Genomic DNA, 24,047 nt, shown 5'->3' with positions numbered 1-24,047 from the left:
AAGATGTGCACCCGGAAAGCTGTTCCGTGCGTACTTCGGAGGGGGACAAAGGTTCCGCCTCAGAAACGGGAAGCGTCGAGCTGATTTTTCGATGATCTCAGGAAAGATTTTGCTTCAGGTGGATTAACGTGATAATCCAACGAGGAACGAGGAAACATCTCACGTTTGAATCGTGGCTATTTAGTGTGGTTCGTCAGGAAGTAACAAACATATGTGTGACAACGTCTCGATCATATTGCTATGATCTGCTGGCAAAACTTTTGTTGATGAGTTACGATTCTGTCAGAAAATAACTTTACTGGTCATCTGCCTTTTATGCGTACTACGACCAGCAAATCAGGTAAATTCACATTGATAGTTCCAAGTTTCGTCCGCTAGGAAGTCGATTTTACCACCTTACTAAGTTATTGAGTAACAGAACTGTATTTTACATTAACCTTGCTTGATAACGAACCGCTTAAATAGCTGGACAGTTTTTTGACAAGCTCGGTTCATAGATGAGAATTGTAAGACAACATGGGGGTATCTCATGGACTCCAGTTTCTGACACTTTTCCGCATCTTGCTGTGTTGTGCATCTGTGTAAGTCTGCACTGTACCGCTGTTCCGTGTCACTGTGGTCACACAGCAGACTCATTCAAAATACATTTCTTTTCCAGTCCTCATTCCGTGATGGAATTTGCTATCCGGCACACCTGGGACAGTGATCCCGTGAAGCATGACCCTATCTCGATCATCTTCTCTCCGGGACAAGGGGGGCTGAAGATGGAGGTTTCTGGTCCCTTCTTCAATGACCCAGCTGCTCCTGCAGGGCCTCCAGGTCATGCCTTCCCTGGACTCTGGGATTATGAAGGTAGGTAATGGTAAGAAGGCGAGGTGCACATCCAGAGATGTTGTGTGTGTGTTACTGCCCTTATCAGTCTGTATACATAAAAAACTTTAGTTAAACCACAAAATTTAATTTGTATAGCATCAGTTCACAATTATATATCTCAGGGCACTTTCTCATTATAATAAAAGTGAGATGCATAAAAAAATGCACAATTAATGTTTAAATAAGACAAGGAAACAGAATAACTAAAAGTATATTAAAAAAACCTCAAGAGATTAATTAATATACCGTATTTTTCGCACTATAAGGCGCACTTCAAATCTTTAAACTTTCTCAAAAATCTTCAGTGTGCCTTATGTATGAATTCTTGTGCTTACTGACCTCAAACCAATTTTATTTGGAACACTGCGCTCAAAAATGTGTCAAAATGTTTTAGTGCGACTTTGGTAAGCCACGCAGCTGCTCCACTTGATGGACTGTCGGAGCATTCCCAGCTGACACAGGGAGTTGTGTTAACGTTGGTCCTTTGTTAGATATGGGCTGCAACTTCAGACAACGTTGGATAAATAATTATGTAGTGCTGGGAACCAACCATCAGCCAACATTTAGTCAGCGTTACCTTACTGTAATTAGACATCAAGCCAACGTTAGGTTTTTTAACGTAAACCCAATTTTCAAATCTATATCATCAACCAATTATAATCAAATGTTGGGAGACAACGTTGTTCCGACGTCACACTTATAGTCCACAAAACACGGTAGTTACGAATTGGCATAGAAGTTATTCATTTTATAATGTGTCTAACAAAAGCTGTTAACAGGTTATTTGTATCCCTTAAATATAAATGTGAGTAATTATTTTAAAACTGGAGGTCACTGTGGGTAATGTACATTTGGCTTTATTGTAAAGTGTTTTTGCCAGTTTAGTTCAATCTGCACAAAGCTCACTAACAAGAGGAAGTTACTCCAAAGTTCCAAAAGACAATCTTCAAGCAGGAACTTCAACTCGTAGATCTCTATTGTTTAAGTTGTACAGAAGCTGAAATATAACAACAGCAACATGCAGCTCCCCTTCATTTCCCGTCCATATACCAAACTAAATTAACCATCTCACAGCTCAGGCTTCATTCTGAATAGCAGATATTAGGCCATCAATCTGTCTACACAATGCCAATACTTGGCAATAAAGGAAATTAATGTCTTTCCCAAAATGGTTGACTTTCCATTTTTATTTGTATATTGTTCAAACAATTCATAGTTGTCTAATAAAAAGGTGGTTTATTATACCTGTGACTCACTCCAGTATCCTTAGAATTGAACTTTATTAACACTACAAAGGTCATTTATAGCCTATCGTATCAGCCCAATTGATGTAGGGATTGATTGGTGTTACCTCTATGGTTCATACCCACCAGTCGTGTAATTTAAGCTGTGATTTAGTAATGTAGTCTATACGATGCAATTTTAAGAAGCTCTGCAAGCAGAGATAAGATTATGAATGTACTCCAATGAGGTTTGAGATTGTAAGGACTAGCTCTGTTTATGAGGCCATAATAGTAATTACATTATCATCATTATGGTGGCACAGCAATTAAACATTTTTATGAGGTTGAGTTATAACAATCCCATCTAATTGACCTTAAGTAAGTTCGATTTCTGGTTAATGAGCCCCACATATTTGGCCTCATTAATGTTAGTTATTAGATTGGAAACCAACCCCATTATAATGTAGGTAGATAATGAGTACACTGTAAGGTTAGCGGCTGCGCTGGTCCATCTTATTTGAAAGTTTATGTATCTCTTGCTTTTGCATGATATTATTTAAACTAGCTTCAATTAAATAACTTGATTTATTTAATTATCTTTTTTTCCCTTAATGGCTGCTAATGAGGTTAATAACATATTTTAAGGATGAACATAAGATTAAAGGTCTGCCCTTTTTTTCTTTTTACAGTTGTCGAGTCCTTCTTCCTTGACAGCACTACAGAAAATTATCTGGAGGTGGAGCTTTGTCCGTAAGCAGACTTAGGTGTTGTACTGTACATGTGTCTGACATTTATTTATGGACGGTCACATTCCAACAATAATATAAATGTGCTTTAATTCTAGACATGGACAACACCTGATATTATTGCTGTCTGGAGTTGGCCAAGCTTTCCAGGTAGGCAAATGTCAAAGGATTCACTTAACAGCTTTTTTTTTGTTACATATTTCTCAATATACTTTGTATTTGTCTCTCTAGCAACAACTGCCCATGGTGTTTACTTCCACAATCAAAGGGGACATGTGGATGGGTGAGGCTCTCATCCCCTGGTCATACTTTCCTCCTAATGTTAACAAGATGAACTCCTACGCCATCCATGGCTCAGGAGACAAGCGCACATATGAGGCTCTCTACCCCATTCCCAAGGCAGAGATAGTGGAAGGCCAAAAACCCAACTTGTGAGTATGCTGGCTCATTTGTGTAATATAATTCAAGGTCACGTAGAACACCTTCACAAGACATTATTCACACAAAACACAGTTTTTGTTTTTTGTCCAAAGAGAAGCACCAGTGACAGATGTAGAAACAAATCCCACTTATTTATGAGTGGGGATGGGTATTGCCACTGATGTCGTGGAACAATAGGAGGGGAAGTAATGTCTGTTGCCAGCTCACATGTGCCCGGTCCAGTTGCGCCAGAAGGTGGTCATGCAAGATTTTAGGAATACAAAACAATATCAGACTCATACAAATATCTACTTGAGTTAATAATTATGCTAGCCCTACTTGTAAATACCCTTGTCTTTGAAACTACACACCACAGTTTGCAACAGGCTTTCTTGAGCAAATTTAGTCAGAAGCCTAAAATGAAATTATTCAGATGAGATCATCAGGATTAGTATGACATTTTCTCGCTTTTGTGAGCTTTCTCTGAGCCACAGAGGACAAGTGTTTTCACAGGCTAAATGCTACTTTAAGTGATAGCTAAGCTAATATGTGGAATGCCCTTTTCATTTCTTCAAGTTTGGATGTCACTCCATCGACAGGCTCACTTTCAAATGACTTTTTAGACACGAGAGCGTGTAGCCAACACCTAGGTGAATAATCACAGCACTCGGAGCACGAGATGCACAGTTTATGAATGTGTGGATTTTTTACACCCTACTTTAAATTCTCTCTCTGTCCCACAGCCACCGCCTTGAATACTTCCAAAATTTCCACCTGCAAAGCATCATGGGAGAAGACTGGGTCCAGCCAGAGTCTAATCTGTGGATAGGAAAACCCTAAGCTCTTCCAAAGTGCTTCCTTTTCCATCATTCTATCTCTCCTTTGCACACACAGGCATGCACACGCCTCGGTGTCAAGCCACCAGAGCAAACACTCGTTCTCAGGGAACAAAGGGCAATCAATCTTTATTAGTTAATGATGTCAAATGATATGACAAGAAACATGTTATCAGCTTGTCGGACCACATTAGCCTTCACACACACTCATGCGAGCACAGAAACACAGACATCACAAGCTACAGGACGTCACCAAAGATTGCCATGGGAAAGGGTGACCTACAGTGGTTATGGTGTGGATGGTGAAAACCTCCTCTATAGCTTGTGCTTTATGACATGAACACATTGGATTCTCTGGATTCTTTCCTCTGTTAGCAGACAACCACAATCATACACACCCTTGGTGAGAAAAATGTGTTCCTTAGAGATTTACAGTTGAGCTATTGATTTAAGTTTGTACTTTTAAAGACATCTTTTCAATTATTCCACCATCTTTATTGATTTGTTTTTACGATTAAATATGTTTTTCAAATTGATCACTAATTTCTGCTGTATTGTCCTTTTTGGCTGGACTGGAAGTTTGTTTTCACCCAAAGCTATTACTGAGGTTATTTGGCATCGGAGTGTGTGAGGTTCTTATCTGTGGTCAGTATGTGCAGTAGATACATGCAGAAGAATCAGATCAGTGTTCTTCCAGTTTAGAGAGGCCGCAGGCAGCAACACACAGAAGCTGAGTGGTACAATGCTGTGGATGGGGCCTTGAGTCTTATCTTTTATGTTAGCTAAAACATCTTTCTGCTGTCTCCATCACAGCACGCACTTCTGCAGGTAATACGCTGACTGTAGATAGGTTACTCACACTGTTCTATGTCAAATTACACAAACCATCACGCAAAGGTTTTTGGTCAGAGTAGACAAAAGTAATGTATTGAATTAATTAGTGAACTTCTAGCTGCTGATTGTGGTGACAGACTGAGTCAGTCTAGCTGCTTCTCTCTTGGAGTTAACCAGCTTGCAGCTTCATCATGACAAATGAAAGAAATGCAGAAGGTTTAAAGCAGAACTTTAATTCACTTGCCTCAGTAAATCCTCTGGTTTAATGAATGTGGTTTTCTTCACAGTGATGTGCCAAGTCAGAACGTAGTGCATGAATCCGTTAAGCCCAACCTGCCTTGTGTCAGGAGTCCAGGTTGGCAGTGGCGGAGGAGAGCTGAGAGAACACTTTCCTGGCACACTTGAAGCCAATTGATTATTGTTTTGAATGCCACAGGCTGTTTGAATATTATTGCTCCATGTGTACATCACGATTCAAAGCAAAAGTTGTCTCTAACTGATTTTAACATGACAACAAGGCCAGTGCAATTCGGTGGCTTCCTCAGTCACAAAAACTGTATCAAGCAGATCACCAGTGGGATGTACAGTAGTAGAACAGGGGAATGGCAGCATGAATGTGGGCAAATCTTCAGAAATCCTGCAAAGCGTCAAAGGAAGTTTTCAAACATCTCCTAAGAATCCAAGACATAAAGAACCAAGGATGTTTTCACAGCTAACAGCCCTCAGCATTAGTGTGGTGGTCCTAATAAAGCGCTCGGTGAGACGTATCAAAGTCCCCCTGCTTACTTTTCCACCCACTTGAGAAAAGTTGAGATCACAGGCCCTCTGATCCTTGACATACACAGTCACACACACGCGATGATTGGGGACTCACAAATCTGTGTCTTCTCCCAACGACCCTGAGAGTCTCTCCCCCTTGCCCCTTGTAGAGCCCACGTATTTATCAGAGGGTCCTCTCGGACCGCTGGCTGGCAAACCACTTCTCCTGACCAGGACACTGAGGGCTGATTGATTTTCATGTTGGATGTGTTGCTCTTCGCTGTGGCAGCCCAAAATCCCATATTGAGCCCTATCAGTTTTAATTGGCGTTCTTGCCTTTGAAATGTGTGCAGTGATTAGGCCTAGAGAGCGTACTGCTTAAGCCCCCTCCTTATCATCGCCTGCAGTGCCTTGCCACCTCAGTACACAGTAGTTACCCACACACACACACACACTCAGAGGTGGCACATTGCATTCCACCACATCCCATACTAATAAAATGTTGACCCAAAAATATGTTTCTGGATTCATTTAGACAAAAACCTGATCTTTCCAAAACACTTTGATTTATACGTAACAACGAACACCCAGCGATGTGCAGGCAGGGGAATTGTGTCCCCACTAAGATTTAAATCCAGTTCTTGGTAATTAGTATGAAGAGATGAGAGGGGAGAGCAGAACAGGTAGCTGCCTCTGCTCTACCTCCAAAGCCCCAGAAGACAAGCAGACACAAGAGCCGTCTCATCCCTGTCAGAAGAAGAGACCAGCCGGCTCTAAAACATTCACCACCAGCTTAAGGGTGTTTTTGTGTGTCAGAAACTTTCTGGTGATCACCCTAGACCTAGTTCCATCTTTTCTCTCTCTCTCTCTTTCCAAAAGACGTGGGGCTCATTTCTTCAAGTTTAAAGAGTGTTTGAGGGTATGAACGAGGATAAAGTTGTGATGAAAAATAGAAGGAGAGGGATAAAGGAGTGATCTCAGGACATGAAAAGAGCGAGAGATTGAAAAAGTGAAAACGGTAATGACTTTACCTAGTTTCACAGGGGCTCTGTGATAGAGTCCCAAATGAAAGATTCATATATGGAGCTAATAAGATATTGAGACATACCCTTTGCAGGCTCATGCCAAGAAAACACTATCTGACTGCAAAAATTCTGAGATTTAAACACTGCAATACACAATCCTGGTGCAGTTCACTATCCATGCACGATATCGCACAAACAAAAGTAAACTTTGATCTGTGTTCACTATAGTGCCTCAGCTGGAGGAAAGCTCACTTCCAATCTAATTCACCACTCACAAAATACTGTAATATACAATTGGTGCTGTGTTCTGTCTTCCACGGACGTTAAAGTAGACCATTAATAAAGACCTAATGGAAACGAACATGGATTCCCAGCGTTCCCCTGGACCAACTGAATGCTTATTAACTCTGTCCAATTATTGTCCAACAAGTCCATCATTACTGAGAGGTCTGCACGGGTGAAAGATTGGAAGAGATGTGGTGAGCATAAAATAAAAATAAATAAATAAATAAATAAAATAAAAGCTGGACCTAAACGCTATACTTTGCATGTATATCTGTGTGTGCGTGTGAGTACATGCTTGATGGCACAGGTACTAATTACAGCTGAAGCCAGCTAGTGTTGCGCATATGAGGATGGCATGGGTAGAATGCATGATTAAGCTGTGAGAGGTTTGGGAGAGGAAAAGAGAGACGCAGAGCCAAGCGAACGCACAGGACATTAATGAGGGCCAGACAAGTTCTTCTTCTCAATAACTCAGCAAAAGAAGGGAGCGGAAGCGAGTGAGGAGAATAGAAAAAAGAAAGAGGGACGGTTTCATTACAAAAGAATGTTAGACAATCCTTGCAAACTTTGGCGACAGACACTTTTTTTTTTCCTGCATCCATAGATATGCAACGAAATTTCACACAGATTGACATACAAAAAGTACAATCTACTCCAGCCAGATACCTACAGAAAGAGCTTTTGTTTTCTATGAAACAGTGCTAATATAGGCATTCACATTTAATGGTTAGACTTAATAATTAATTGTTACTGCCACTTTATGTGCTCATATGCAAAGTGCGCACACGCACAAACACACACACACACAAAGACAGGTACTGCCGGTGTTTGTCACACAAGGGAATGGGATTCATATGTTATCATTGCATAAACATTAGAAATAAATGGTATCAGTTTGAAGGGGGGTGAAGTAATTCAAGCTCTCTTTGTTATTAACACAGAAAATAAATCACAAGTGTTATCCTAATTGATTCCATTACATTCCCACCTGCCTGCCGACTTTCATCCATCCGTGCATTGTTTATCTTCATTTTAAGCTGGATGGATGAAAAAGGTCGTTATTGGTTGTGAAGCCCAGCGAATATCATCATTTTGAGCAAGTACATTAATTGCCAATTAGGTGAAGCACAACATTATTAGAGAATATTTGTTCTTGTACACTCTCAAAGAAGCAAACTCTCCGTACAGTTTGATTTGAAGTTCACAAACTCTTAATTGGGAAATAAATCACACCATTGCCATGGCAACAAACACATAAAAGTGGTAATGGCAAAATGAAGGCATGCTGATAGTATCTCAGCACATCAGTGTGTGTGTGTGTGTGTGTGTCTGTCCACTCATGCATGTGTTCTCACCACCTCAAGCTCATTACCAGAGAGCCCTCTTACTGTAGCTGCTGTGATGTACTGTGCATGGCATGCTGTTTCATTCCATTAGGCCTTGTTTCATCCGTATTCCTCATGCAGAGGGAGCTGCAAGCTTACTCATTTAAAAACAAGACAAATGTTGATCGAACAATGTAGTAAATTGCATAAAGTGAACCAAAAAATAAGTCCTCTCCTCCATCTCCTCTCCCATTATACTTTAGCCCTTTTCAATTTCGACTTTTAAAATATTTTCCTTTTTCACCTGCCCCTTCATTTTATCTCCTCACCTACTCCGTTTGTCTCCTGGGTCCTGTCCTCTTCTCTCCTGTCCCTTTCACATCTTGAAATGGATGGAGGCAGAAAGAGCATTACCGTAGATGAATGGATAGACCGGCATAACACAATCTGGCCCACTTCAGCAGACAATTTAATATGGACTCGCCCACAGTGTGGTTACCCCCGCTAGAGAACTGCACTAAATCTTACTTTGACTTGTTATGATAGATACAGATCTGACATATGAAAACAGTGTGTGTGTGTGTGTGTGTGTGTGTGTGTGTGTGTGTGTGTGTGTATGGAAGTATTTGTGTGGACATGATGGATATGACAGACGATTGGCAGACGGGTGATCTGTGAGAGGCAGAACTGATAATTATGGCATTTATCTGGGTTAAGTGTCATGGCTGCCTGTGTTGCATTATGAACAGATAAAAGGCAGAAATGTGTTTCAGTGCACTCTATCACTTCAACATCTGCATCTCACTCCTTAAAAAAAAAGGAAGCCAACCATACAGGAGAGATGTAAGTGTATCATTTAAGAGAATGTCTTCAAATGCAGGCTGTTGAAAAACTCTGAATGTGGTTATACAGGGCATCATTCTAAAATGCACAATAGCTCTGTAGTATAATTCAAATCAAAATTCAAATGAAAACTGAATTTATTCTGTTTTGAAAAAGAGAGTTTGCATGTAGAAAGTGTTTCTCCATAACATTAAGTATTCATAACTAAATGAAAAAAAAAAAAAAAAAGCATAATGATATAAAAAAAAAAACAAAAAAACCAAACAAACAGAAAATACCCAAAACAAAACATCTTCAGGCAGTATTTTTAAAAGTAAAAGTAAAAGTAAACACTTAGAAGCTTTGTCTACCTGCTTTATCAGGACTGCGTAGGTGTCACTGTTCAGATTTTATTCACAGTGACTAAACAGCCCACTAACTGTCATGAGACTCTAATTCAAAATGTATGCTTGAAAAAAAGAAGAGCAGGATAAATATTTTAATGAAATATTTAAAAATGTTCTTACTTTAACAGAAAACATTTGTATTCACACAGGGTCACATTACACGTAAAAGGAATAGAAAGTACGTTTCTAAGTGTTGCCCAAAGAATTGTGATGATTTGTTCTCTGCTCTCAAATAATTTTGTTAAACTCCAAGTCTGTGTCTGTGAAGTCGGACAAACCTTTTAATCCCTAAAAGCTTCTATCGGAATTTATAACATGCCAGTAAGCATTTACTACGTTTATTTCCTTACATTCAGTGCATATTGTGCATTTTTCCTCTCTCTCAACATTTTTTCCTGCTATTGTTAAAAAAAAAAACCACCCCAAAACACATGGTCTTGATTATAGGAGCAATGTGATTTATAATAATTTTTGGGCAGGAAATATAACAAATGTGGAACATTTCTTTTTCTCTGGAAAACTCAAATGTTCTGATGGCTAAACAAAAAAGGTTGAGAAGGATTTTTATTTTTACCTACAACTGGCATCATAAACCCTCAATGCACATCTACAGGCCGAGTGCAGTTACCTGCAACCTCTCTCCATGTTTTGCATTCTCAGTACAGTCAGTGTTTGCATTTGTTCTTCCATAGAGCTATGCAACCTTCTTCCTGAATATTTTTGCCTGTCTTGTCAACCTGAACAACAAGAGTCAGAAACACCCGGCATATGCACAATAGTTGTTAAAAAGGAGACCGATTCTTTGCCTTCTTATTGCAGAGAAATCATGCTTTGCTCCAACACCTCACATAAGAAGGGCCTCCCGTGACTACAACATAGACATACAAACATACAGCTCCCACAGCTTCCACATCAGAGAGGGCGGGAATGTTGACACCAACAAACAGCATGGAAGCCTCATTCCACCTGCAAACTATTCAAAATGCTTTTGTTTGTGTTCAGCTAATATGAACACTGCAATAGATGTTAAGGTCCAATCCATGTTCCAAATCTGCAGCGCTTTGTCAATGCCATTCCACAAATAAACTATACTAATGTTCGTTGTGTTAGAAAATTAAACTTGCATTGGTTTAATTAATTGCTGACTGACGAACTGGTACAACTAAGATGCTTAGGTCTGAGGAACTCCTGCCACCCAAATCAATGGTTTGAAAGTCACTTGGTGATCAGAGGCAGTCGTTTATCTCACCTGACTCAATTAATTCTGCCACTATCATTAAGCAGATCAGTCGGTGCAGCAGAGTGCAAGTGACAACTTCACTAAGGTGACCTAATTGCCCTTATCACAGGGAGATGGTAATTTTTGGAATTACCATAAATTAATCTGATTCCTATAAACAAGCAGCACTTTGGCTCTGAAAAGAAGACAGCAGCCCAGGATGGTGAGATGCTGCTTTGTGATGCTGCAGATGGTGCTGAGCTTTGACATGCTATTGAACTTTAGAGTGCTGCAGCATCAATGCCAAGCATATACCTCGTGAACAGAAATACATATGCAGCTTTTGTATTGGCTCCCATTGTCACAACAATAAAAGAGTGAAGCTTTATTTATAAGCACTCAAGAAACGCACAAACACAAACAGATACACTTTGACAAGATCCTGAGGCACATTGTTGTCCCATTCTTCCAATGCCATTGACTTATGTTAAAGCAATGTACACAGTTTTTAGAGGTTTAAAACGTTTAAAGCGTGCCACACACAGTAAGGTGGGGATATACTGGATCTGTGTTTATTACAGCGAGCTGCCGATATCCTGTCTTTGGAAAGGAGGGTTACACATTTCCACTGGTCACAGTTAACAACTTGATAAACTGGTGTAACACTGCAAGAGGTAAATGGGGATCATTTCCCCTCTCTGTCTCCCGTCCTTGCCCTGGCTCCAGCAGCCCCCACGATAAGGGGCAGAACATAGATGAATGAATGAATGAATGAATGAATGAATCAGTGCCACCCCCCTGACTCCAGTGGGTGGGGGTGTTGTCATCCTGGAAGAGACCTTAAAACAACAAACGATAAGCTCTCTCTCTCTCTTTTTTTTTAACGAAGCAACTCTGTAGACCATTGTCTGTGTGTTAATCTTTGCAATGAGGGGTTTATCCACTGCAGCTTTACAATAATATTCATGCCAATATGGCAGTTGACTGACTGTTCATGCTGACTCCCGAGGAAAAGCTGCTTTTCTGTTTTCCTTGCAGGTCAAACGAATACGGAAAGATTCTGGTCATGGAATGTGCATGGTGCAGCACATTTGATGACCCCACATACTGACATCTGTCCCAGAGATCTGAATGCAGTTTGAGTCAACCGAGCAGTCGGTCAGTTTTGGGGACTGAATACTGCCATCTTTGCACCAACAATGAAACCATCTTTCAAAGTCATTGCCATCTTGATACAATCAGCGGGGTCTGTTCAGCATATTTATACCTGCCGCAGAGCATGCTGGGATCCTAACTGTTTATCATGCAGTGCACCTGGGTGTAAGCATCAGTATTCATTATGCCTACTGCCCATTTTTTTCAGGCTTTTCCTTTAATTTATCACCCTTATGTATACACCAGTACCAGTGTGCTGACCTAAAGAATTTAAGCAGAGCTGAAGAACCAAACGCATTTTCAGCGTCTGTCCTTCCTGTGCTGAGTCTCTCTCCTCCATCTTACTGCATCCTGAACATATTCACCTTCTTGTACTTCCACCTGGCTGCAGTATTAGGATTATTCCTTTGAACTGACAGTATATCAAAGGTGCAGCGTAGAGAAAATTATCTCAAGAATCACCTTTATGGTAGCCTTTGAAATATTAGCCATTAACTGATGAGAACCCAACTCGGTGACAATGTAAAATCCTGCTACAATATGCTGTTTCAGTACTTGCACAGAGAGAAGTTCACCTTGATTAACAAAAAGAAAAAGACATGAATATTATAACTAAAAATCTGAAGAAAATTAAAAGGCTTCGGTATTATTTCAGGTTTAACTTTTAATAAATAGATTTAAAAAAAATCTTGAGTGAAAGCCGTGTGACAATATCATAAATCCTCATTGTCACACAATGATGCAGATATGTGCTAATGCTAATACATAAAGAAAAAGTCAGCTCATCCCTCTCTCTCCCCCAAAAATAAAGAAATGGGAAAAAACAGGAATAAAAAAAAAAATAGCTTCCAGACACAAAAGCCTACAGCAGCAGAGAGAACAGCTGATTATGAGATGAAAGTAAACAGGACTTTATGAGACAGAATGCAGCTCTGACATGTATGAGATTTACAGTAAGATCATTTTACGTGAGTGTAACTAGTTTAACACTTGATGGAGGGAAAGTTATCCTGGCTCTGTCCGAAGGATAGAAAAAAAAAAAAAAAAACTTCAGGTCAATCCTTGTAATGGCCAGTAGAGCTAAATCAATTTGTGCAAATTTTATGTGCTCAATACCAACTTTAGTGACCTTTGACCCTGGCTCAAATTCACACCATTGAGTAACACTCTAACCAGCACTGACCTTTGATTAAAAAAAAAAAAAAAAAGGAGAGCCAGAAAGGCAAGAATTTAGGAGCCTTTCATAGCTTGTTTACCGCCTCGCAAAGCCCGCTTTTATTTATCTCCAGTGCTGGAACATAAACTGCTCAACAAAACGGAACGCTTTGAGGTGATCCCTCCATTGAATCTGGTGCACAAACAGATAATAGAGATGACTTTACTTTGCATTCATACACTGGTGGGCAAGTAATGGGCCAGCCCAGCTCTTACAGTATTACCACAGACACACTTCCTTTGTATGTGTGTGTCAGTCGGGACACACTGGCAGATTTTTAGCCTTCTGGTTGGCCTTAAAACAGAGCAACTGACATTACAGACCTTACTACAAAAAGCCCAAATTCACAATCACAACTATTAAATAGATGCATACATTGCCGTGCATTAAACATACTGAACTTTGAGCATTATCATGTTGACATTCTGTCCTTTTCACTCCAACCAGTTTCACTCTTGACCTTATGTGGAAATGTTAATTTAGCCTGTAGCTCTGCTGGTGTACTAAATATGTGTAACACTTTCTCAGACAGGAAACTGACAAAGAAGTTCTGTGTAAGTGGAAGTTCAAAAATGTAGAGTGTTAATATTCAGCCTTGCCTGTGCAGCTTGGAAAGGATTATAAGCAAGTTTCATTACATGAAAGTAGTGGCTCCTGGAGGGTTGGCATCCTTGATATAAAGATGTGATCAGAATTTGATCGGAGTAGTACAAACAATACTGCAAAGGGCGAGAGAGGATATACAAAGAGCTGATACAGAGTATTATAAAGTGAGAGAGCTGTAAGCAGAAGGGGGACGAAGCATAAACAGTGCAGCAAGGGAAAAAATTGGGAAATAGATGAAAGCAAGAAAAAAATTTGTCTAAGACAAAGAAATTGCACAGGAGAGAAATAGAGGCCAAGCTTAGAGAAAGAGAGGAGAGAACAGAGGACAATAAGACATACTGTAAATGCTTAGTCAAATCTGAGATTTGATTGGGGAAGGTTTGCAAGGGGAACTACTAACGTTACTAACATCATCACTGATGTTTGCTGGTTGGCAACCAGTCCAACTGCTCTGGTGATCACAAGCTGCCTTGTGATGATTGAGGAAGATAGAACTTCTCCATTTTTACAGATAAGACAAAATTTGAATATCTTTTATTTTCTCCTTGGTTCTTTTTTCTTGCTTCATCTCATTTACACCCCCCTCCATCCGATTTTCTTCACTCGAGTTCTCTCTCACTCTTTGCTGTTTCTGAAACCCCTTTCTCACTTTTCACTCGCTGATAAGGTTTCTATCCAGCTGCCAGTCACATCTGATGGCAAACTGATGCTGATAATGCCTTGACATCTCCTGCAACTGCAATTAACTCAAGTTCTATGTCTCCTTTTGGAAGAAAAGAAAACCTTCTCTGACTGCATTTTCTTCCTGTCCTTTTTTCCTCTCAGTCTGAGCCACCTTGTGACGCTGTGATCACAGTGTTGGCACACGTCTAACTTTAAAACCCATCAGCATAGAAAGAGAAGCCAGTTCACTCATCTAAACGACTCTGTTTCTCTTAGTGTTTCTGTCTGTGCCGTGTCAGACTTGGGCAGCTAATCTCATTCTCAATAGGTGTATTTCATTTTGTTAGCAATTGTGTGTGCGTGTGAGTGAGTGAGTGAAAGAGTGGGTATACTGTCAGAGGTGGTCTGCTCCTTTCCTAAAATGCACGTTAACATGTCAGTGGCAGCTAATAGCACTTTCACTGCTCCAAATTAAAATACATTCACCTAATAGGAGTACAGGGAGGGAGGCGGGATCTAACTGAATTTATGAGAAAATGAAAAGTGATTGGATGTGAAGTTTGAATTAGAGGAAAGCAGCTTGATGTCAGACTCTATGAAGGTGACTGACTGGACCAGTGAGCAGCTGACTCTCAGTGGACCAAACTCCATCCAAAGCCTGTCGATCAATTAGCTTGATAGGTGATTGCCCCACCCCACAGTTATTCTGGGCAAGCAACTTTCCATCCATTAATTATGATATGGTTTCAATGCCATTGCATTTCCTTATTTGCTCTTTGTATTCATGCAGGTTTGTTCATTTGCATGACTTTACATTTATCTTAAAATATTAATACTGTTTCTTTGGCTTAAACCAATTGTTGTTTTTTTGTTTTTATTTTAAAGAATAATAACCTCTCCATCACAACCAGTGGCACATGGCAGCAAACTCAGGTAACTATTCCTCTATTGCTTTTCTGGCTATTTTCTATTTGTGGTTCTGTTACACAAAAACTGAATGCCAAGACAAACTATTTTTTAATTATGTTTCCCTCCATTGAATGACAGCAAACACACCGTCATACTATTAGCTTTTACAAAACTTGGACTGAAATGACATGTGCAGGTTGTATGTTGACTCAGAGAAAAAAATCATTGTCTTTAATGCCTTGGGAAATATTTTGAGATTTAAAAAATGTTTAAAATGTGTAAAAGTTGACTGCTTCATGTCACAGATTCCATACTAGCTGTTGGTATCAGGACATTTTGTAAAACTTGGCTAAAACATGACACGCCTTCTTGGGAACTGATTTATACATTCAGAGTGGCCAGAAGTTCAAAATGAAGTGTTTCCTTGTAACACATTAGAACACTTTTAGTGTTTTAAGAGTTATCACTCAGTCAAAGCCCAATTAAAAGAAACTGAGGCATAATATTCCAGTCTCATGACCTTCAACAACTACCTGACTATGATGATTAATGCTCCTGTTTTTTGAGTAAATATTCCTTTTCTGGCCTTGAGACTTTATGCCCCCATGTTCATGAGATAAATAGATAATTAGTCATGCTGTCATTGTCTTTAAAACACAAACCTTATGAGTTTTCTAATGAAAAAACTGAAGGGAACACGCACTTTTTTTGGTACACAGCAAAAACGTGAATCATAGCCCTGAACGTAAAATTTATAATTCATCATACTTTGTCCTCTCACCCATCTGTTCATCTATCCATCCTCTCCACTAAGCCATCATGCATCTTCATACATCAGTGGGTGTCTAAGACGTCACCCCCTCCCCCAATCTCATCACTCACACTACTCTGGTTGAGACAATAATGCTGCTCAACACCGAACACCACATTTAACCTGCTCCTCTCTCCTTTCCATCCTTTCTTCCCTCTCCTCACATATCTCTTCTCTTCATTCTCCCCCCCTCACCCTCACCCTCCACCTCTTCTCCTGCCTGTGGTCGGCTCATCCCTCTCTCTCCCCCAAGGATATCTCCCCTCCCACACGGCCTCGCCTCATCCCTCCCTTTCTCTCCATTTATTTATATCAATGAGCAAAAGTCATCCTTTTATCTTCCTCCAGATGAACAGACTGTTTGTGGATGAGGACAGAGGAAACGAAGAACAGAACACAGAGGAACACAGTTTCTCTTAGTCTATAAATTCAAGTGTACTGAGCAGAGGGAATATTACATAAACCCTCCTTTGTAAGAGGAGATAATTCCATGAGTTTTGGCTGGCTGGTAAAAGGATTGTTTCACCCCAAACACTCTGGGTGCATATTAATGCTGAATTGGAGAAATCAAGACTTCGTTCCAGCATTTACACAATGGACTGAACGAAAAACCTTTTACGGAGTCAAATAAACCTCAGGCTTATACTTTGACTTTAGATCCACCAACGACACACAAACACAAAAACATCCTGTGTAGAAAAATCCATCTTAGTGAAGAGTAAAAAAGTGGGGGGGGGCAAGCGAAAAATATGATGTTACGGTTGATTGGTATTAGGATTGTTTCAAATTTCTGGATTCGAATGTTTCAAGCTTGCAGTCAAATTACAGAATGATGATTTTGCAGCTAAGATGCACTTTCACTGTAATTTTGGATGTAGTAGAGCAAGGAAACAGGACGCTGGGAGATATTTTAGCAAATAGGAGGGAAAGTGATCACAGATTTTTGAGTCTCACTGTGAATGTCCTGTAATCCCAAATCCAGTATTCAAACCCTTCAAGACTTTCTATTCTCTCTTAATTTTGAGGTATACTATTATATATACTATACTATGAGATTAAACTACAAATAAACGTGCATCCTATATTTTGCCACGTGTCGGAAAATGTATACATTAAATGCTTTTATGCCTTTCAGTTTCTGCACAATGAATGCAAAATGTCCCCCATAATCAAGAATTGAACTGAAACTGATCTCAGCTTCAGCTGCGGGGAAAAGCTCATGTACTTCGAAACTGACATCCGATCATCCCTCTCTCCCTGCAGCCATCCCCAGTGATTCCCATAGATCAAAAGAAGTACCCATCTTGCATTGATGTGTGTGCAATTGTATGTATGCACATGCACATGCTGATATTATGTATAGTGTGCAATTTCATATTTCATTATGTGCACATGCACATAAATATCTGCATATAATGTAGAAGGTTTCCATGTTGAGTAACACTGTGTCTGAGTCTTATTGTATCTACTGTCTGGTACTCGGAAGGTCAGATTAGAGTCAGCTGAATGTTTTATTGTACAGAGGAAAGCCTAAGGCACCACTACACAGGAAATTAGAGACACATGGTTAGCATCGAGAATGCGGGTGTGTGAAGCTCTCATTTACAATTACGATCAGAAAAATCAATTAGCTGCAAATCTTACAAAAAAAATAAAATAAAATCGTGTAACAGCTAATTAGAACATTTACAGTTATCATAACAACTGTGGGAAACTGTGCATATTACACAATGTAAAAGTCAAATACTGAAGCCTGACATGGACTGGCCTTCTAATGGCTGGATCTCTGGGCCATGTTATTAGATTTCCAGCAAAATGCAGCTGATGATTTTATTTTTCTTCGTGATTTTAAAAAGTAGGGGAAGAAGTTTTGTGATGTTAAAAGAAGTGCTTGTGCAGCAGGCTGTCTATCACGCCAAAGTTCATGCTGAATATTATTTATGGGATATTTGTTCTTAGCTGCAGATAAAAAAAATTAAGAGTATTGTTGCAAGTGAGAATTGTTAACTTCTGAAATGTGAGAATGAGCCAGTGAGTGGGCACGCTCAGATCTGACGAAGGTAACACATAAAATGTGAGAGTGCTGACAGCTGAGTTAAAACCAAAACGTTTGTACCTCAAGCTAATACAGCGCAGCTCGTCTGGTGGCCATAACTAACTAAAGAAGATGCTGAGACAACAATCTCCCGCTGTGCCGATGGTGGAAACACACCAGGAGCATTATTTAAATTTAAACTTTAAACTGAATGCACAATGAACACGTTAAGTAAGCAATATGTGGAAGTGTGTGGAAAGTATTAGTTTGGATTGAATTTGAAAATTATAATCTATTATCTTTATTACAATTAAAACTGAGATAAGCAACAGAGCACTGCGTGATACCTTTTTCTGACTGAAATGACTCGTACATCACGTCTGCTTTTACCTGTTTCAAACTTCAGATCCCAGTGAGATGTATTTCCTCTCATTACTGCTTTCCATTTATTCTTCACGTTTAATTGTTTACAAATTCGTATCGCTCTTTGCAGGCACACTCCATCTATCACTTTATTTATTTTTTAAATGCAACAAAGCTTATAATTAGGTCACATTATTTTACATTTTTATCCAAATGCAAATGAAGTAGGATTTGAGCGAATTGAGTCATTTTCTTCATTCTGTCCTGTTCAAAGATAACAACACATATTTCTAAAGAAACCGCATTTGGAAGCAAAGAGGAATGAACTTTGAAGTTGGTGAATATGCCGTTACCGCTTTGTTTTAAATGTTTATTTTGGCCCAATGAATCATCTTTGTCCAGCTTTTCTGATGTGATTCAGAGAATTCCTCTGAAATTGAAATATTTCTTTTTCTTTTCAGGTTTATTTTGCTACACATTAGAGGGTTGGTTAAGTGGTTTTGTTTAAGAGATTGACTCAGTCAGGAGAGCTGATGTCTTACAAGTGACTTTTCAATCAGCTCTCCTGCCATAACTGACTCTTTCTTTGTGACTTCAGTGGTGAAAAAAAAAGACACCCGATGGCTCTGTTCTCAAATACAAAGCTCTGCTGGGACTTTTGCAGGACTCATGCACAGAGACACCGGCGATAATGGAATAACAAGCTCTGTTTGGAGAGTTATTGCGTTGGACTCAGATGAACGGTGAATGAGCTGGAACACCTTTAGTTTTCCATTAAGGGGCAAGCTGTGAGAGAGAGGAAGCTGCCTGGGATCAACAGGCTGTGTCCAGGGAAAACTGCAGAGCTGGATGGAGGGAAAGAGACAGAGAGCGAGAAAAAGATGATGTTATTGGTTAACTGCTGGGGCCGTGATTAAATCCTCCACGCTGAGATAAGTCTCTTTGTCAGTTTCGTTTTCATTCTCAACACATACGGTTCAGCTCCCTGACAGTTTCCTCCTCGCTCTGGGTCACTCTCTCCATGTGTGCAGTCACATCTCTTTCTCTGTCTTTCGAGCGCAGCACTTGCAACTTGACATCATCAGTCTCAACATACTTTAACTCTCTTTGAGAGCTCACGTCTCCTCTGTCACGCATTTTTCTCTGTCTTTGCTGTCATTGGCTGAATCTTGGTCATATCACTCCCCAAGGATCACATCAAAGCTTCATTTCAACACCCTACCAAACTACCCAAACCACATACCGCTGCTATCACTGTCAAATAGCTGATTCCACTATGTGTATGTATGTGTGGAAAAAAAAACAGCTCTTAAGTCTTGATTGGAGAGTTATGTCTTCAGAGAGTTAATGAATTGGCTAAGGCCTCATGGACAGACCAGCTCTGAATGAGCAGAAAAAAAAGTTCAAACTGAAGAAATCAATATTTGTGATGACTGTAGTTAAAGTACTCTTAACCTAAAGCACAGAAGTGTGTTTGGATTCAATATTCTATCAAATCATGGAGAAAGAGAAAACGATTCCTAATGTCACGTGGAATAAATGACTTAAAAATCTCTCTCAAATGTGTCAGTTTTTAAATAAATGGAAGAGCTTGGAAGAGGAAGTGCCTCCCTCACAGACTTCACAGAATTCAGATTCCTTTCGCTCTTTCTGTTGGTGTTTCTCTTTCCCGTTACTTCCCAGTTCCCAGGACAGAGCTCGTCATTTGTTCCTAAGCACCTTATTCTTCACGGGTAATTATAATGATTCCTATTGCTTTCACTTCCACATCCTTTCAGCTGTGGCAAAGGCACAAACACGTCTTGTAATAGCTGCAAAGGTTGGACACACAAGTGTGCTACAGTGTGTGAGAGGCACATGTGCGTGCTGCTTGTTGAAAAACGTGCAGACACACACACACTCCTTAGCAACGTGTTGGCATGTTCAGAGTGCCTAAACCAGCTTGCGAGTCATGGCTAAAAATAAGTTGCTAATTGGAGTAGCATTTCTTTAGACCAGCATGATAGCATCAGCCATTTTAACGCATGAACTAATTATGTTCTGAATAATTGTCTAAGAAATGCTGACTTTCTTTTTTTTTTTTTTTTTTACACATAAGCAAGTATGAGACAAAATGATGACTTCAGACTTGAGGGATGCTGCAGATGAATGTATACTTAATGATGCAGTCGTTTCTCATCATATGTCCTGTCACTTCTGGACATTTACTGGAATTCTTCAGGTGATTAGAGCTAAAAATATGTGGGACAGAGAAATAAATGGCAAACAAACAATGTCATCACCAGCCAATTACCAAGACAGACCTGTTGCACTGCATGAAATGGTTGCTGTCTGGCTCCATGTGGGCTGTAGATGGTGCTCTTGGCCACTGTGTTTTTGTTCACAGGTAAGTGCAGTATCTTTCAAGTACAGGATCAGACTTTTTTTTACTTTTCCAAACATTCAAAATTTATTTCCACATCGCACGTACACGCGCACACACACACTAAACGTCGATTCAAACATTGATAATTAAATTGCATTAATTTGATAATTAGAGGAAAATTGTAATAAATAAATAAAACAAAATAAATAGGTAAAGCTATGTCCCACAAAATGTATAAACTCTTTTCATTTGTCATGATATGCAGATATCGTTCTTAGAGATCAACAGTCTTTTTGTTTGCCCTTACTAATGTACATTAGTTTTTCCTGTCCAATCCAGTCAGAGAGCTCCATCCACATTCTCAATGTCGGAGCATTCATACCTTTCCAGCATAATGCAACAGCTCTCCTGGCCTGAGGAAGTCCAAAGTCCAGAACTGGATACTGTTTTAGTGTTTACTGAAAGTTCTTAGTGTATATTCCAAGCACACGCAGTTTGGCATTTAAGGGGACTTCAGCATTTAACATCTCTAACAAACAATTTTTTACTTCCACAATTTCTTTATCTTTGAACATTTCCATACGCATTGTCAAACATTTCATGCAAACATCTGGAATATTACCAGACACATGTACACTTTCATTAACCACTTACATTGAAATAACTGAAACCTTGTGTTTATTGTTTGTTTTTGTGCTTTTAAACAGCTTTCTTTCCACTAACTCACCAATGTCTTCTTGCATATCCATTTTCTTATATCCATAACATTCATCAAATGATGATGCAACTAATATACTGCAATATTTACATACATGTCCCTTGCCTTCTAAATTTGAAAATGTAATTTCTTCTGATTTAGCTAGAGATGGTAGACACATTAACTGTTTGTGCTTTGAAGACACATAGCTTAACAGGAACTGTTAATATTTGAAGAAGTGTTTCTTTGGGATTTGGTATCTCATGCATGGCTGATCTAATGAAAGCAAAACTCCATTTACATATAGATCCTTCACATTCTGAATACCTATTGTATTCCATGACCTAAATTCTCCATCTTTCCAGCATGGTGTAAACTGTTCATTACCCCGAATAGGAGTGAATTGAGACAATGCAGGAATATCACCGACGTGTTTGTGTGCACCTTAAAAAAAACCAAGACTGTATTTTTAAAAAGAGGATTTTTTTATACGGCTTTTCACAGTTTTAGTGTCTGAAGAATATATACACTCACCGGCCACTTTATTAGGTACACCTGTCCAACTGCTTGTTAACACTTAATTTCTAATCAGCCAATCACATGGCGGCAACTCAGTGCATTTAGGCATGTAGATATGGTCAAGACAATCTCCTGCAGTTCAAACCGAGCATCAGTATGGGGAAGAAAGGTGATTTGAGTGACTTTGAACGTGGCATGGTTGTTGGTGCCAGAAGGGCTGGTCTGAGTATTTCAGAAACTGCTGATCTACTGGGATTTTCACACACAACCATCTCTAGGGTTTACAGAGAATGGTCCGAAAAAGAAAAAATATCCAGTGAGCGGCAGTTCTGTGGGCGGAAATGCCTTGTTGATGCCAGAGGTCAGAGGAGAATGGCCAGACTGGTTCGAGCTGATAGAAAGGCAACAGTGACTCAAATAACCACCCGTTACAACCAAGGTAGGCAGAAGAGCATCTCTGAACGCACAGTACGTCGAACTTTGAGGCAGATGGGCTACAGCAGCAGAAGACCACACCGGGTGCCACTCCTTTCAGCTAAGAACAGGAAACTGAGGCTACAATTTGCACAAACTCATGGAAATTGGACAAGAGAAGATTGGAAAAACGTTGCCTGGTCTGATGAGTCTCGATTTCTGCTGCGACATTCGGATGGCCGGGTCAGAATTTGGCGTCAACAACAAGAAAGCATGGATCCATCCTGCCTTGTATCAACGGTTCAGGCTGGTGGTGGTGGTGTAATGGTGTGGGGAATATTTTCTTGGCACCAATTGAGCATCGTTGCAACGCCACAGCCTACCTGAGTATTGTTGCTGACCATGTCCATCCCTTTATGACCACAATGTACCCAACTTCTGATGGCTACTTTCAGCAGGATAATGCGCCATGTCATAAAGCTGGAATCATCTCAGACTGGTTTCTTGAACATGACAATGAGTTCACTGTACTCAAATGGCCTCCACAGTCACCAGATCTCAATCCAATAGAGCATCTTTGGGATGTGGTGGAACGGGAGATTCGCATCATGGATGTGCAGCCGACAACTGCAGCAACTGTGTGATGCCATCATGTCAATATGGACCAAACTCTCTGAGGAATGCTTCCTGCACCTTGTTGAATCTATGCCACGAAGAATTGAGGCAGTTCTGAAGGCAAAAGGGGGTCCAACCCGTTACTAGCATGGTGTACCTAATAAAGTGGCCGGTGAGTGTATATGTGTATATATATATATATATATGGTAGGTATGCAGTCTTCCTCAATGCTAAACTAGGCAGGGGGCGCAGGGGGCGCTGTACTGAAATGGTATGATGCTGAGTTGCTGAGGTTAGCTGGGTTAACCATATAACGCCACCTAAGAGTGGGAAGTTGTAATCCTCCCCTCTCATAAGGCAGATATAATAGTGTGAGATGAAGTCTGACACTCATCATTCCAGATGAATTGGCCTAGCCATTTATTAAGTTTATCATACAGTAAAACATCTTTGGTAGTGCCAGTGGGAGTATTTGAAAATAATATCAGAACTGGAGAAGGAGGGCCATGATTGGACTTCTCTCTGCAACCAGTGCCGTTGCCGATGTTAATCAGATCCAATGCAGGTTTAAGGCTCCTCAGAATTGGCTTCACTTTAAAGGCCCAGAGTCGAAGTTAACTTTTATGTATAGTCGATTCACCTGACCTTGTTTCCAACCACATCATGCAGCTCTGACAATACCGCCGTACCAGCTGGCAGAACAAGGGCCCTCGCAAGTAAAAGGCTCGAGTCTGGAGAAAATATACTTGACTTGCAGTATTTTCTGATATGACTTGCCTGAATGGAGCTGAACTTGTGATGATCAAGATTTTCTCATTCACATATTTTTTGGATACAATGTGAACTGGGATTGGCTCGAGTAGCCCCCATAACCCGGAAACGGATGAAGATGGACGAATGAAGG

At 40.0% G+C, this 24,047-nt stretch overlaps 1 protein-coding gene across 2 annotated transcripts; it reads left to right on the top strand.

Moving 5' to 3' along the window:
- Positions 1-66: 66 nt before the first annotated feature.
- c1h4orf33 (chromosome 1 C4orf33 homolog) lies at positions 67-4,634 on the top strand. 2 transcript variants are annotated; one of them, XM_029509332.1, is made up of 6 exons: positions 67-340; positions 659-852; positions 2,786-2,846; positions 2,941-2,992; positions 3,074-3,273; positions 4,006-4,634. In XM_029509332.1, the coding sequence occupies exons 2-6, from the start codon at positions 672-674 to the stop codon at positions 4,100-4,102; spliced, it is 591 nt and encodes a 196-aa protein (XP_029365192.1). In that variant the 5' UTR covers positions 67-340; positions 659-671; the 3' UTR covers positions 4,103-4,634. The 2 variants fall into 2 exon arrangements, with proteins under 2 accessions (XP_029365192.1, XP_029365185.1); XM_029509325.1 differs by lacking the exon at positions 67-340 and adding an exon at positions 363-581.
- Positions 4,635-24,047: the final 19,413 nt, after the last annotated feature.

This window comes from Echeneis naucrates, chromosome 1, assembly GCF_900963305.1.
Source record: "Echeneis naucrates chromosome 1, fEcheNa1.1, whole genome shotgun sequence".
Taxonomy (NCBI): Eukaryota; Metazoa; Chordata; class Actinopteri; order Carangiformes; family Echeneidae; genus Echeneis; species Echeneis naucrates.
Note: the sequence above shows the minus strand (reverse complement) of the source record. Positions and strands in the feature narration are given on the sequence as shown.